Source organism: Lepus europaeus, chromosome 16, assembly GCF_033115175.1.
Source record: "Lepus europaeus isolate LE1 chromosome 16, mLepTim1.pri, whole genome shotgun sequence".
Classification (NCBI taxonomy): domain Eukaryota; kingdom Metazoa; phylum Chordata; class Mammalia; order Lagomorpha; family Leporidae; genus Lepus; species Lepus europaeus.
This window is the reverse complement of record NC_084842.1, coordinates 58,993,100-59,009,786: the sequence shown is the minus strand read 5'-3', so window position 1 is coordinate 59,009,786 and position 16,687 is coordinate 58,993,100. Positions and strand designations below refer to the sequence as shown.

The 16,687-nt window shown below is 40.4% G+C and overlaps 1 protein-coding gene and 1 non-coding gene across 4 annotated transcripts in view; both read left to right on the top strand.

Annotated features, from left to right (window-relative positions):
• WDR19 (WD repeat domain 19) overlaps positions 1 to 16,687 on the top strand; it is a 97,016-nt gene that overhangs the window by 21,273 nt on the left and 59,056 nt on the right. For all 3 annotated transcript variants that reach the window (XM_062213582.1, XM_062213579.1, XM_062213581.1), the window contains exons 7-14: positions 1,917 to 1,997; positions 4,048 to 4,160; positions 4,469 to 4,642; positions 9,051 to 9,121; positions 9,924 to 10,096; positions 10,186 to 10,300; positions 11,636 to 11,742; positions 12,466 to 12,588. In XM_062213582.1, the coding sequence (XP_062069566.1) occupies positions 1,917 to 1,997; positions 4,048 to 4,160; positions 4,469 to 4,642; positions 9,051 to 9,121; positions 9,924 to 10,096; positions 10,186 to 10,300; positions 11,636 to 11,742; positions 12,466 to 12,588 (957 nt within the window). The remainder of the gene's footprint in view (positions 1 to 1,916; positions 1,998 to 4,047; positions 4,161 to 4,468; positions 4,643 to 9,050; positions 9,122 to 9,923; positions 10,097 to 10,185; positions 10,301 to 11,635; positions 11,743 to 12,465; positions 12,589 to 16,687) is intronic.
• Positions 16,312 to 16,452, top strand: LOC133775537 (U4 spliceosomal RNA). Its single transcript, XR_009868266.1, has one exon. It is a non-coding gene; the product is annotated as a U4 spliceosomal RNA (small nuclear RNA).

The following is a 16,687-nucleotide window of genomic DNA, read 5'->3' as shown; positions in this document are numbered from 1 at the left end:
ACAGTGTCAATTAGCTCTGTTGTTTCCCTGTTGATTTTCGGTCTGGTTGATCTGTCCATTGCTGAAAGTGGGGTATTGAAGTCCCCTCTTACTATTGTATTTGAGTCTGTATCTCCCTTTAAATCCATTAATAATTCTTTCAAATAGCCAGGCTCCCTGTAATTAGGTGCATATACATTTATAATAGTTACATCTTTGTGTTTAATTGATCCTTTAATCATTATATAGTGTCTTTTGGATGCAAAGATACAAATTCTCTCTATCTGTTTGTCTTGGAAAATTCTTATTTCTCCTTCATTCATAAATGATACCTGCAGAAGAAACTGCCTCAACATGTAGCAGGTTCAAGCAACATTTATAATTTCATAGTTGTGGTAGATGAGGAATCCAGACACTAAAATGAGCTCATTTTAGTAGATAATGCAAAATATTTAGTACTCTCTGTCATTCAGTCCAAGCAGAACAGCATGAACAAATAGGAAAAGCTTGTTACAGCTTATTCAAAGCTTGTTCAGGTCTGGCCCAGCTGAAAGGTATAGGCTTTGAGAATTTATAGAAAATAAGGCTGAGAAGAAAGCTGGTTCCAGTGTTGGGAGAGCTGTGGAAGTTAGGCAGAAGTCAGTCTTCCATGTTGAGCAGAGCCATAACATGATTAAGGGAATCTTAAGGAAGGCTAATCTGGTATTAGTGTAAAAAAATTGTTTGCTATGACATTGTTTCTTAAAATGCTATACTTTAGTTCATTTTAGTTGAATGCCTTTAGAAAACAGTGGTGGCGGCCGGTGCCGCGGCTCACTAGGCTAATCCTCCGCCTTGCGGAGCCGGAACACCGGGTTCCAGTCCCGGTCGGGGCACTGATCCTGTCCCGGTTGCCCCTCTTCCAGGCCAGCTCTCTGCTATGGCCAGGGAGTGCAGTGGAGGATGGCCCAAGTGCTTGGGCCCTGCACCCCATGGGAGACCAGGAGAAGCACCTGGCTCCTGCCATCGGATCGGCACGGTGCGCCGGCCGCAGCGCGCTACCGCGGCGGCCATTGGAGGGTGAACCAACGGCAAAGGGAAGACCTTTCTCTCTGTCTCTCTCTCTCTCTCTGTCCACTTTGCCTGTCAAAAAAAAAAAAAAAAAAAAAAAGAAGTGGAGCAGCCAGGACTCGAACCACTCCCCATATGGGATGCCGGCACTGCAGGTGGCAGCTTTACCCACTATGCCACAGTGCCAGCCCCCTAAAATATTTTTTTGCATAACACTCCATACATATGTATAATTCTTATGTCAAATTTTTTTTTCAAAATTAAATCAGGTCTTATATTTATGAATCCTTTTATGTTTATAATTATGTAAAAATATTATTATATGACCTCTGAGGATTCTATTTTGATTAGCTGACTCTTGTTCCTGGTGCATTGTTTCTTGGTGAATTTTGTAACTTGAACTGTGAGCTCATCAGCAGTGGTTATCTATGCAGATTCTTGTAGCCTTGAAAGAATCTCTAGATTTGTTTTTACCAAACACTTCAAGGATATTATAACCCGAATTCTTCCACTTCCTGTATTCTCACTCGATTTATAAATTTGAACTTTAGAACATAATGAAGATAGGGCAGGTCTTTAATGACAAAATCTTCTTTATTTTGTCTGATTCAGAGCTTGGACCAAGACAAATGGGCCTCTTTTACCATCTGCTGTAGATAGCTACAGCACCAGTGTTTGCTGATGGTCTCTTATAAATTCCCCTTTCCCTGTTATATCTGTCCATTTAATATGATGGTTTGTTTTATCCTGAATTTCTTGGTATTTGTGGCAGTAGAATTTTCAGGTTTTTTAGTTCAACATTAATCATAACTGAAAGTTACTGTTTTAATACTCCAAATGAATTTGCATATTGGGTTTGTCCATAGTGCTGTTTTTACCCCCTGTAGACGGCAGTGAGATTTGAACCTAGTGACATGAAATTTTCCGTGATGAAGACTGGTGACCGAACTCCTGCTGCTGGAAACACAGTAAGGATTCTACCTCCAATCCGAAGGATTTTGATCATTTTGTGGAATAGCCTACAGTTGTCCCCTGGTATCTGTGCAGGAATTGTTCCCAGGACTCCTTGTAGCTTACAAAATCTGCAGATGCCCAAATGTCCTATATAAATCAGTGCAATATTTGTGTATAACCTATGCACATCCTCTTGTCTACTTTAAATCATCTCTGAAGCACTTAATGATACCCAATAAAATGTAACTGCTGTGGAAATCACTGTTATACAATATTGTTTAGGGAATAATGGCAAGAGAAAGTCACATTCAGTTCAGTGTTTGATCTGCAGGGGATTGAATCCACGCATGTGAACCCCACAGATAGAGAGGCCTGACTGTATTTCCTTGTCTTGGATGGTTCAAGTAGTGATAAATTATGTCCATTGCTTATTAAACCAAGATTGGACTCAGCGTCTCACGCCTAGAAGTTGTGTTGGCTGTTGCTGACTCCCTGATGTCACAGCAAGTGAGGACAGCATGCTGGTAGAGCTGCTCCTGTGGGAGCAGAAGCAGTAGATTATCTTCAAGGATAGAAGTATTGATTTCTATATGAGTTTTTAATTTTTACTCCATTAGATACAATGAACAGACTCTGGAAGTTGTAAGTTTTTTTTTTTTTTTAAGACTTTATTTCTTCATTTATTCATTTAAAAAGCAAAGCAACAGAGAGAGTTAGAGAGACATAGACACAAAGATCTTCCATGCTGTGGTTCACTTCCCAAATGGCTGCAATAGCCAGATCTGGGCCAGGCTGAAGCCAGAAGCCAAGAACTCCATCCGGGTCTGGGTGGCAGTGGCCCAAGCCTTTGGGCCACTTTAGGTTCCTTAGCAGGAAGCTGGATCTGAAGCAGAGCAACCAGCACTTGAACCAGTACTCCCATAAGGGGCGGCATCACCAGTGACAGCTTAGTCTGCTGCACCACAACATCAGCCCGTGTTTTGTTCTCTTAATACTTGGATGCATTTGCCCTACCACCTTTTAGCATTCTGAAATCCAGATGATTTTCATAATCACTATGAATTTAATGATACTTATTTTCAAAAACACTGCTATTAAATTGATGGTGACACTGATAACATCTTAGAATCAAGGAGATATATCAAAGTATCACCATTAATCAGCCCTGAAAAATATTTCTTCTCAGCCAGCGCTGTGGCTCAATAGGCTAATCCTCCACCTGCGGCGCTGGTACCCCAGGTAAGGGCGCCGGATTCTGTCCAAGTTGCTCCTCTTCCAGGCCAGCTCTCTGCTGTGGCCCAGGAACACAGGTCCTTGGCCCTGCACCCGCATGGGAGACCAGGAGGAAGCACCTGGCTCCTGGCTTCGGATGGGTGCAGTGAGCCAGCCGCAACGCACTGGCCATAGTGGCCACTTGGGGGGTGAACCAACAGAAAAAGGAAGACGTTTCTCTCTCTCTCTCTCTCTCACTCACTCACTGTCTGTCTCTGCCTGTCAAAACAAAAACAAAAACAAAAGTATTTCTTCTCTTGCTGACAGAGTTCCACCCTCCACTGGAAATTAGTTAAATATTGACTTCCATGAAAGGCACAGGATCTCTGGTTTAGCCACACTGACCCATAGGTGATGGAAACAGTGATCATATAAAAAGCCAAACTTGATTACCCACAGGAGTGTGTACCTAGAGTCCCAGTTGGTTCAAAAGTAAAATGGCTGAAGACTCATTTTACTCTGAATGTGAATTCACTTGCAATGGGTTTATGTAAGACTGCAAACCTAAATTTCATAACACTGTACTGAGAGGTATAGAGAGTTCAAAAGGTTATTCCAGAAAAGTATTTCAGTCTATTTCCAAGACCATGTGTAAAGCCAAGAACCCGTACCAGAATTACATAATAATAAATATATTTGTTTAGTTACATAATCATACCTATTATAGCATTTAGCATACCTGAATTTGGCCTGTGGCTGTCATAAATTAGATTCAGCTGTTTGGGTTTGCTTATTGGTCTTTTCCTGAAGTATTTAGTTATTCATTACACAATTCCCTAATCTTTTCTTTAGATAAGTGTGGTGGTTGGCAAGAAAGCTTTGTTTCTTTTTAATCTGAATGAACCAGATGGCTCAGTTGATCTGGAATTTCAGCAGTGCTATGGCAACATTGTCTGCTACAGTTGGTATGTACAAAAGGTCACTGTAGAAAGCTATCCATGTATTCTTCTTTACTCATTTAATCATTTAATTTTTGTTTGTAATAATTCAATTCTATGTATGATGTTTTCTGAATTATAATCTCTAAGATGTGGAACTACCTAACATGATGTGGTGCTTAGTAGGCCTTTGATAAATTATGTTCTATAATTTAGTATAAATAAATTTAATTCTCTAATTCCTTAATTTTAATTTACTTGCTTATTTACCATATTGTCAATGATGGTTAATTTCCTTTTTTTTTTTAACTGTATTATTGTCTTTGTTGCTGTAGGTATGGTGATGGCTATATCATGATTGGTTTTTCACTTGGAGTGTTATTAGTCATTTCTACTCATATTCAGGAGATTGGTCAAGAGATATTTCAGACTTGTGACCATAAAGATAATCTAACTAGTATTGCAGTATCACCAACTCTTAACAAGGCTGCTACATGTGGTGATAACTGGTAAGTTATAGTCACATATATTTAGGAAAATTTATATACAGAAAACAAGAAAATCAACAAGATTGTCTTAATACATGTTGCAAATTGAACATTTCTAAGACTTTTACCCATGCCTTTAACACTTAGGACAAAACATGAAATGGAATTTGCTTGAAAATCAATCTTAAAAATAAAATAGGCAGTTCCATGTTACATGAAGTAAGTACACTCCACCCTGTCTCTCCCACTGCCTCTGAGACCTGTATAGAATACATGGAACCACTGTTTCAGGAATCTGAAAAGTAAGCAGTAGCAAGTAGACTGCAGAAGACAAGAATTTGTAGTACTGACAAACGAGCAGTAAATATCTCATTTGTCCTCTAGTCTTTCTCAACCAGGACTCAGGGCAACCCCAAACCTGAAAGTGTAGACACCAGACACAGAGCTCTAAGAGAAGCCCTCTAGTTCTGGTTCAAATTGCAGGAAAAAGAACACCTAATGCTGTGAGGCAGTTAGGCAATTACCCTGGTTTTCTGTTTTCTTTTCTGGTTCTTTGTTGTCTCATGGCCCAGCCACTGTGCAATCTCACCATGTCAGTTTCAGCAAAAGCAATGGCACCAACAACCCATGGGTATGTAAACTCTGAAGGAGGGTGTCCTTCCTCTCCAATTAGAGGAGCTGAGGGATCAAGAAGGTGGGGAAACCCCTGTTGGTGATTTTTCTCTCTGTCCTCTCTCACTGCATGGCCACAGGTGCCTGTGAAATGTGGGAAGTACAAGGTGTAGTACAGGCTGACTAGAGTCTCAGCGTTCCTGGAGGAACAGAGAGGGGATCCCTAAGGAATCAGAAAGAGCCAGGTTGATCACAGAGAGGGACAAACTTAGGAAAGTAACCGTATAAAGACATTTATAAACTCCTGGGCTTGCACCTAAGCTCATATGGGTGGATCTTACCTATCTCAAAGGCTTTGAGAACTGAATTAACAGGTAGTCCATGGCTTAAGTACTTTTGACCACTGAGTGGGCCAAAGACACATCTGGATACTGCTACAAAGTCTTTGAAAATGGAACTGACAGTGAAGCCATAACCACAGAACGATGCTTGAAAACTTGTCACCTGAACCGAATCAGGTTGATTGCCTAATAAAACAGAAATATTAACCTTCTCCCTGGGAATTAGATTAGGTACAGAGTCTCATAGTATTTAAAATATCCAGAAGATAACCCAAAATTGCTAGGCATATGAAGAATCAAGAAAATTTCAACTCTGGATGGGTGATCAACAGTCACCAATGACAAAATAATCCAGATAGCAGCTATAATAGAAATACCCTCAAAAGGTAAGGGCTAATACTCTTGAAACAAATGGAAAAATAAAAAAATCTCATAGAAGAAATAGAATCTATGAAGAAGAAAAATGAAAATTTTAGAACTGAAAAATAAAATAAGTATAGTGAACCTAATAGCAAACAGAGATCCCAAAAAAGAGTCTATGATCTTGAAGGAAGATCCATAGCAAACATCCAGTCTGAATAAGAAAAAATTAAGTCCCAGGAACCTGTGAGACAGTACCAAAAGGTCTAACAATGTGTGTCATCAGGATCCCAAAATAATGGCTGAAAATTTCTTTATGGTAAGAGATTTAAATATATACTCATATAATAGCCCAGAAAAACCCCAGAAACCATAAACAAAAGAAATTGAGGCTCAAACACATCACTGAACTGCTAAAAATTAAATACAAAGAAAAAAATCTTAGAGAACCACATTTTGAGTGGCAGTGGATTCTCACTGTAAAGTGCAGAGGCCAGAAAGAAGGGCCACAGCACTCCTGAGGTGCTGCAGTAGAGAGGCACTGTCAGCCGAGGTTCTGTGTCCTGGGGAAATGGCTGTGAGTAATAAAGGTAAAATGAACGCCTTCTCAGATGAAGGAGAGTGAAGAGAATTTCTTGCCCAAGACCTGTTCTGAAAGAGTTGCTGAAGGAACTTCTTTGGCTAGAAGAGAACTGAGGACAGAAAGAAATTTGGGATATTGATAATGAAGGAAGAACAAAAGAAATGGTAGAATCCTGGGTACATGTAATGGGCTGCTTTTTCATTTTTGTGATCTTGAACATGTACTTGTGTGTGCTGGTTGAAAGCAAAACATGTAATGTATCCTATTGTCTGATAGGATGTTCAATGAATGAAGATACAGTACTTAAGACAACTGTAATACAAAGGAGAGAATAAAAAGGTGTATATATGATAGATTTCTACTTTCTACTTGAAATGCTAAAATATTGATTCTAAGTAGAATATGGAAAAGAATTTTTTTTAATTTATTTTATTTATTGAAAGATTTACAGGGGGAAGTAGAAACAGAGAGAGAGGTCTTCCATCCTCTGGTTCACTCCCCAAATTGCCACAGTGGCCATAGATGAGCTGATCTAAAGCCAGGAGCCAGGAGCTTCTTCCAGGTCTCCCATATGGGTGCAAGGGCCCAAGGACTTGGGCCATTCTCCGCTGCTTTTCCAGGCACATTAGCAGGGAGGTGGATCTGATGGAGCAGCCAGAACTTGAACCGGCGCCCGTATAGGATGTCGGCACTGCAGGTCAATGGCTTTTTGCAGCACAGCACCAGGCCCGACTATGAAAAATTAAATAAGTATATTGAAATCTAGAGCAACCATTAAGAAAACCATACCACATACATACATACACACACACAATAGATAAATCAAGATGGAATACTAAAACTTCAAACAACCTAAACAAAGAAAGGAGGAATCAGGAGCAAAAGACAGAGAACAATCAGAAAACAAATAATAAAACAGCAGAACTAAATTCACATATATCAATAACCACAAAATGTAAACAGCAATTTATTAATGGCACTGTTATATGCTGAGTATAAGAAACTCATTTCAAATGTAATGATATAAGGATGGGAAAGACAGATCATGCAAATGCTAATCAAAGTAAATTTTGGGTGGCTGTATTGGTTTCAGGTAAAATACACAACAAAGTAAAGAAAATTGTCTTCAATAAGGAGGAGTATTATATGTTGATTTATGGCTCAATTCACCAAGCAGATAGAACAATCTTAAACATGTAGGCTTTTAAAAACAGAGTCCCAAAATATATGAAGTAAAAACTGAAAGAATTGAAAGGAGAAACAGACAATAAGAGTTGGAAACGCCTCTCCCTTACTTTCAATGATGTATGGACCAACCAGGCAGGAGATTGCTAAGGCAATAAGAGCTCTGAACAGCACTGTAGACCAACCAGAACATAGGCATCTATGGAACACTCACCAGTAGAATACGAATTGTTTTCAAGTACCCATCGAACAAGCCTAGGCAAATTTAAATGGAATTACTAAAAAAAATGTTTTCTAATCATAATGTAACCCACTAGAAACCAGTAATAAAGTTAGGAAAATCTCTAAACGCTTGGAAATCAAACAACAACGTATTAGTAACAATTTGAGTCACAGGATCTCAAAGCAAATATTAAACTACAAGGAACTGAATGAAAAAATGAAAATGTAACAAAATGTGTAAGTGTCAGCTAAAGCAGTGCTGAGAAAATTTGTGGCACCAGATTTTTACATTAGAAAAAGTTCATGGGGCTGGCGCTGTGGCATAGCTGGTAAAGCTGCCGCCTGCAGTGCCAGCCTCCCATATGGGTGCCGGTTCAAGTCCCGGCTGCTCCACTTCCAATCCAGCTCTCTGCTATGGCCTGGGAAAGCAGTGGAAGATGGCCCAAGTCCTTGGGCCCCTGCACCCATGTGGGAGACCTGGAAGGGGCTCCTGGCTCCAGATCAGCTCAGCTCCTGCTGTTGTGGCCAACTGGGGAGTGAACCAGCGGATAGAAGACCTCTCTCTCTCTCTGCCTCTCCTTCTCTGTGTTGAACTCTGACTTTCAATTAAATAAATAAATCTTTTTTAAAAAAAGTTCTTAATCATTTTTAAATTCCTGCCTCAAGAAACTAGAAGAACAAAATAAAGCCAAAGCAGAAAGAAAAAAATGGTAAAGAGCAGAAATTTATTAAATTGAATATAAAAGCATATAGGAGAAATTAAAAACCTGCTCTTAGAAAAAAAAATTAACCTCTGACAAGACTGTCAAACAGAAGACACAAATCACCCATGTCATCAGTGGAACAGGGCTATCACTAGAGATCTGGGAGCCATTAAGGGAACAGTAAGGGGCTGGCGCTGCAGTGCAGGGGGTTAAGCCACCCCCAAGGTAGAAGGAAAAGATACAAGTAATAAATGTAATAAATATAGAAATTAATTTTTTTCACCTTAACCCAGTAAATCTTCCTGTATATCCCATTTTGGAGACCACTGACCTATTCCATAGCTTATAATTTTTTGTGTACTAAAATAATTTTACATAAAGGTCATGTATCTAAAATGGACATTTTTCTTTTCATTTTTCAGCATTAAAATCCATGACTTGGCAGAACTAAAAGACATGTATGCTATAATCAACCTAGATGATGAAAATAAAGGTATTTTTTTTTTCTGCAGCAGTTTGGCATTTCATTCAGTTCCATGGGTAATGTTGTGATTGTTACTGTGTAGTTTATTTTAGGAGGAAAAAAATTAATACTTGTCATTAGAGTTCCCCAAAACAGTGCCTTTATTTAGTGATCATGGTAAGTCGTACTACTTGACCAGAAATATCGAAGTGTACTCTGTTTTTGTACTCTGTTTTTGTATTATTTGAAAGGCAGAATGACAGGCAGGGAGGGAAGAAGGAAGGAAAAGAGAGAGAACACTTCCATCCTCTGGTTCATTCCCCAAATGCCTACAACTGTCAGGGGTGGGCCAAGCTAAAGCCAGGAGCCCGAAACTCCATCTGGGTCTTCCACATGGGTGGCAGGAGCCCAAATTTGGTTCATCATCTGCCTCCCAGGTGCATTAGCAGGAAGCTGGATCAGAAGCAGAGTAGCCTGGACTCCAGCCAGGCATTCTATTATGGTTGTAGCGCCCCATCCGGTGGTGTAACCACTACACCATGAAGCCTTCCCTGGCCACTTTCATGCCGAGATTTGCAGTGAGTTCCATCCTAATTCACATTGTAAAATGTAAATTCTTGTATACTTTCTCCTTGAGCCATATTGAATGAATCCATACTGATGTTATACCAACATATGATCCTTTTGCTAGTCTGAATAAGGACTATTTAGACTGGTGAAGAAAGCATTTAATGGTATTTATGCTTCTGGTAACTTAAATGAAACCACTTGCTTGATTGACTGCAACAGTATGTTGTGTTTGAATAATCATCTGTTCTGTCAATATTTTCAGGGTTGGGTACCTTGTCTTGGACAGATGATGGCCAGTTGCTGGCACTGTCTACCCAGAGGGGCTCACTGCATGTTTTCCTGACCAAGCTTCCCATTCTTGGTGATGCCTGCAGCACAAGGATTGCATATCTCACCTCCCTCCTGGAAGTCACCGTCGCCAACCCTGTTGAAGGAGTATGAAAATGTTGTTTTCCTTTTATTTATTAAAGAAGTCAGAGCAGCTTTAGCAGTGGATTTACGACTGTTACTTTTCCGTATCACAGGAGCCAGCGATCACAGTTTCTGTGGACGTGGAGCCCAACTTCATAGCAGTAGGTCTTTATCATCTGGCTGTGGGGATGAATAACCGGGCCTGGTTTTATGTCCTCGGAGAGAATGGCAAGTCTAAATCCAGTTGTTCTTAGCTGCCGTATAGTTTTTGTTGTTATTTGGAAAGCATTGGAAGTTTCTTTTAAGACAGTCTTTCTCTCATTTTTTGCTCAAATTCTCTTTCATAGCTTAAGTGAGTTTACGAATGCTCTAAAAATTTGCATAATTTTTAGAAAAATTTTTTTCTTTTTAAAAAATGATTTCTTCTACTTGAAAGGCAGAGCAATTGAGAGGGGGGGGGGAGGTCTAGATTACTCCCCAAATGCCTGTAACAGCCAGGCCAAAACCAGGAGCCAGGATCTCCATCCAGTTCTCCCACATGAGTGACAGGGACACAGCACTTGAGCCATCATCTGCTACCTTCAGGGATGCGTTAGCAGGAAGCTGGATCAGAAATGCAATAGTAAGTGCTCCAGCCACCATTCCGATACAGGTTGGGGGTGTCCCAAGAGTGGCTTAATTCACTGCACCACAATGTCCACCCCAGAAAGGTTTATTCTTCACCTTTATGGTGAAGGCAGTGGGTATGGGTGCTGTATGAGCATTGAAATGAGGCCCCTGCGTTGATTGCCTCTTCCACCTCTATGAGCTAAGCGACTGTAAACACATTACCCATGAGCCTTGGTTTATTCATCTGGAAAATGAGGCTGCTTATACTTTGAAGGGATCGTGAGGAGGATTAAATGAGATGATACTGTGTGTTCTCGCTTTGTGCAGTGACTTTGTTAGTCACTTTCTATTCCTTATGTGAACTATTATGGAATTCCCAGAGGCAAATTTATATGCCAATTAAAATTTTCTTGAAAATGGCTAAAATAAGATTTTAAGGTCAGAATATATTTGCAAAGATATGCATCTCAAATAATTTGTGGGGCAGGCATTTGGTGCAGTGGTTAATATGCTGCTTGGGGTGCCTGCATGCCATATTGGAGTGCTTGGATTTGAGTCCCAACTTGGCTCCTGATTCCAGCTTCCTGCCAAAGCATAGCCTGGAAGACAGCAGTGTTGGTTCAAGTACTTGGCTGCCTGCCACCCACAGGGAGACTCCAACTGAATTATGGTCTCTTGGCTTTGGCCTGGCCTAGCCCCACTGTTTCTGGCCTTTGGGGAGAGAACTATCAAAGGAAAGATCCATCTCCCTCTCCTCTTCCTCCTTTTCCCCTCCTCTTCCTTCTGCCTGTCTCTCCTTCCACCTCTTCCTTTCCCTCTCCCTCTGTGCATGTGTGTTTCCCTCTGCCTTTTTAAATAAACAAAAATAAAAATTCTTAAAATTATTTGCAAATATTTTTGTAGGATAGTTTTACCTATATTTTAATGTGTAATTTTTTTAAAAAATAATTACAGCTGTCAAAAAACTGAAGGATGTGGAATATTTAGGAACAGTAGCCAGCATTTGCCTTCATTCTGACTACGCTGCTGCACTTTTTGAAGGCAAAGTCCAGTTGCATTTGGTACGTATAATCTTGATGTCCTGGATACCTGCGAAGTGATGATCACGAGCAGTCTACCATCTTATTATCCAGAACTTTGGTAAGGAAGCAGAGCGTGTACAGACTAGCTAGAACACAGGGGGATACGGAATGAGCAAAACTACTCCAATTTTGGGTGAGACATTCAGTTGATTTCCTAGTTCTTTTCCCCAGAAACCTGATAAATATCACAGTGCTACTCACAACAATGCTTTCAGTGAAAATGACCCAGTCGGTAAATTGGATCTGCAAAGAGCTATAAATGAGCTATGAAAGCCTGATGGGAACGCCATGTCTCTGGACATCCTGGGAGGCACTGACTGATATTTGGGCATGACACGTATTGGGATCCTTCAGACTATACCTGTTGAGTTTATGGCAAGAGATACTGGCACCTGTGAAGAAGGGGTAGTAAACCAGAACATCTCCCACACTGGTTTCTTGACTCTTTGTCTCTGGGAAGCCAACAAGATCAGCTCCCAGAGGGCTGCAGAGCCTGCCGTGGGCTGTTCCCACACATGAGGCAGGTGCAGTGCTGCCCTGCTGACAAGCTGTGGCTCCTGTCTGGTACCTGCCTGAGAAAACTGGCCTATGCTAGTCTTGTGATTCTGAGTGACCAGTTGAACTGGAGACACTTTTCCCCAGATGTTGTCACCAGGTTTCCTCAACTGCACCTGTGACCTGCTCTTGTTCTTTGTGTTTTAGATAGAAAGTGAAATGGTGGATGCTCAGGAGGAGCGTGAGACTCGGCTTTTCCCTGCGGTGGATGACAAGTGTCGGATTTTATGTCATGCCTTGACTGGTGACTTCCTCATCTATGGCACGGACGTACGTATCGTCTTCTGTCATATAGGACGTGGGAGATTTCTAGTTCTTGCTTTTTTTAAACATCCCATTGAATTGAGATTAATAAATTAGACATTCTATTACAGTTTTTGTGGAGAAATTCAACTGTTAGTCTGATGAGCTCTGCATGATGAAGTCTACATGGTGCTTTTTTTTTTTTAAGACATCAATACTTTTATTTTTTTAAGATTTATTTATTTACTTGAAAGTCAGAATTACGCAGAGAATGAAGGAGAGGCAGAGAAAGAGAGAGGTCTTCCATCCACTGGTTCACTCCCCAGATGGCCGCAATGGCCAGGGCTGGGTCGATCTGGAGCCGGAGCTTCTTCCAGGTCTCCCATGTGGATACAGGGGTCCAAGGACTTGGGCCATCTTCTACTGCTTTCCTAGGCCATAGCAGAGAGCTGGATTGGAAGAGAAGCAGCCAGGACTCCAACCGGTTCTTATATGGGATGCCGACACTGGAGGCGGCCCCTCTAGTTCTTGCTTTGTAATCTTGGTCTTATTCCTTTTCCTACCTTTCTTCCCCACTCCCCATGTTGACTCCAATACAGATAATCTAGTAATCTGTGATTACTGGCAGTGTATTCTTTCTTTTATTTTTGAGAGGCAGAGTGGACAGTGAGAGAGAGAGACAGAGAGAAAGGTCTTCCTTTGCCGTTGGTTCACCCTCCAATGGCCGCCGCGGCCAGCGCGCTGGGGCCAGCACACCGTGCTGATCCGAAGGAAGGAGCCAGGTGCTTCTCCTGGTCTCCCATGGGGTGCAGGGCCCAAGCACTTGGGCCATCCTCCACAGCACTCCCGGGCCACAGCAGAGAGCTGGCCTGGAAGAGGGGCAACCGGGACAGAATCCGGCACCCCGACCGGGACTAGAACCCAGTGTGCCAGCACCGCAGGCGGAGGATTAGTCAAGTGAGCCCCAGCGCCAGCCGGCAGTGTATTCTTACGTAGAATACATAGGTGACATAATTGTTGGTGTTGGTGCCTTTGTGATTTTAAGCAGTGCTGATGGCATAGGGAACCTGGCAAATCTGGGCTCAGATACCACTTCTAAACCTTGTTAGCTGCTGCTTGACCCAACCAAGCCTCACATTTTTCTTTAGGTACTGTATAGATTTCACTTGTCGTTGAATTCAATTTCAGATCTACAGTACCAACATTTAGTAGGCATTCAGTAACTGTTAAAATTAATTGAATATTCGGAATCTTACTCATTCTCTTGGTTCTGTGATCTATCATACCCATATCTTTAAATACTGCATTAGTCACATGGACACAAAGCATAATTGTAGTATTTGTAACTTGTATATGTAAATAATTTCCACAAACTTTTCTAAGGATCTCATATTTGTTACCTTGTTCTATCTGTAAAAGAATTCACTAGAGAAGGCATCATTTCCCACATTAGAAAAATAGTTACATCTCTTCTCAGCCTTTTGGCTAAGATCAAGTGTGAAAAATAGTTATTCACTGTTTCAGAAGTTTTCCATTTGCTCATATTGAAGCAATGTTTATCTCAATTTAATAATTGAATGATTCTGAAGACATGATGTCTTTTTTAGTTACTGAAGTAGAATGGATATACAATAAATTACAGTATTTAAAGGAAACAATTTGGTGATTTTGAATGTGCACACACACTCTCTGAAGCACCATCACTTCAGTCACAATAGGGAACATGTCTGTCTCCCTCAGAAGTTAGCTCACGCCCTTTTTGATTCTACCCTCCCTCCACACCCAGTGCTTGCTTGTCACGATGTCATGTATTAAATGTATGTGTTTTCTAGTAAATGTTTGTATTTCCTAGGGTTTTATGTAAGAGATAACACAAAGTATGTACTCCTTTTTATTTGCTTTCTTTTATTCAATGTAACTATTTTATGATACAGCCAATGTGTGTTGGTAGTTCATTCCTTAATGCTAAGTAGTGCACATCTATCATTATTTGCTGATCTCAGAACTTAAGGATGAACTGTTGGGTTATTTCCTGTTTGGGATATTTACAAAGAAGCTGCTATAAACATTTATATCTAGGACTTCAAGACTTTGTATGCATATAGGTTTGCTTTCCTCTTGGATAAATGCCTAGAATTGGAATATCTACAGATATGACATGTGTATGTTTAATTTTTTAAGAAATTGGTAAATATTCTCTAAATTGTATCATTTTCCATTCCCATCAATGGTTTGAGAGTGTTCTGATTCCTTTACATCCTCACTAATGAGTGACATGGTCAGTCATTACATTCTTTTAATGTTTAGTTATTTCCAACTTAAGGTGGAGTTACAGAAAAATAGGAAGAGATCTTCCGTTCACTCCTTCATTCTCCAGATGCCTGCAACATCCAAGGGTATGTCAGGCCAGAGCCAGGAGCCAGGAATTACATCTAGATCTCCCACATGGGTGCCAGGAGCCCAAGCACATTATCTGCTGCCTCCCAGGCTGCATGGGCAGGAAGCTGGATTGGATACAGAGTAACTGGGACCCCATCCAGCGGCCAATATAGGATGCAGGTGTCCCAAGTGGCAGCTTAACCTGCTGTACCACGATGTTCAGCCAGTCATATTCATTTTAGCCGTGCAGATCCATGCATAGAAAGGTCTTCAGAAAGTTCATAGCAAATTATGAAAAAGCTGTGTATAGTTCTCAGAATTTATTGCACTAAAATGAAATTTTATCTTTTAATTCCATTTTTTCTGCAAACTTTTTGAAGTCCATACGTATCTTATTTGTTGACTTACAAACTACAACTCTTTATTATTTTCTTGGTCATATGGTCATTTTAGGTTTAATTTATCATTTATCTTCAAGTAATATTATACCACTCAATTTATGTATTAAGAAAATTAGAGTAGCATATATCTATTTCTCCCCTCCCAACCACAGTGCTGTTGTCATGCATTTTACTTTTACAGATATTATAAACCCACAATACACTGTTATTAGTTTTGTTGAAATGATTACTTATCATTTAAAAAGTTTGAGTTTTAAAAACTATCTCATATTGGGGCTAATGCTGTGGCATAGCAGGTAAAGCCGCCATCTGCAGCACCGGCATCTCTTATTGGCACTGGTTCGAGCCTTGGTTGCTCTACTTCCTGTCCAGCTCCCTGCTAATGTGCCTGGGAAAGAAGCAGAAGATGACCCAAGTACCTGGGCCCCTGCACCCATGTGGGAGACCCAGAAGAAGCTCTAGGTCCTGGCTTCAGACCAACCCAGCTCTGGCCATTGTGGCCATTTGGGGAGTGAACTAGTGAATGAAAGATCTTTCTCTCTCTCTTTTCTTCTCTCTCTCTCTCTCTGTAAGTCTGCCTTCAAATAAATCTTTTTTTAAAAAATATCATATTTATCCATATAGTTGTCATTTTTAGTGTTCTTCATTCTATTGTGTGCATCCATATTTCCATCTGGTATCTTTTCCTTCTGCCTTAAGGACTAATTTTATCCTTATTTGTTGTGCTGGTCTGCTGGTAATATATTCTTTTAACTTTGTGTCTCAAAATGTCTTTATTTCATACTTAGGTTTTTTTCCTGAGTATAGAATTTCAGGTTGACTTTCTTCTTTCAGTACTTTAAATATATTGTTCTACCACTTTTTGCTTGCATTCCCACAAGAAATCTGTCATTTTTCTCTTGTTCCTCTGTGTGTGCTCTGTCTCTTCCTCTCTTCCTATGTTTGCTCTTAAGAATTTATTTTTATCCCCAGCTTTGTGCAGTGACAGTATTGTAGCCAATGAGGTTTATCCAAGGCACGATTATTGCTAAGAATTTATTTTTATCCCTGTTTCTGAGCAATTTACAATGTGTGTTGACATACTTTTCTTAACACCTCTTGTGCTTGGAGGTATTGAGCTTCTTAGATCTAAAGGTTTAAAGTTTTAATCAAATTTGGGCCATTCTCAGCCATTATTTCCTTATGTATCTTCCCCGCTATTGCTTCCCGGTTTCAGGACTCCAGTTAAACATTCAAGGGTATTTCCAAAAGTTCATGGAAAATAGCATCAAAACGTAAGTTTCTTTTGATGCAGAAAATTTTTTGAAATCTATACATATGATGGAAAATATGTCTTAGGATAAAGC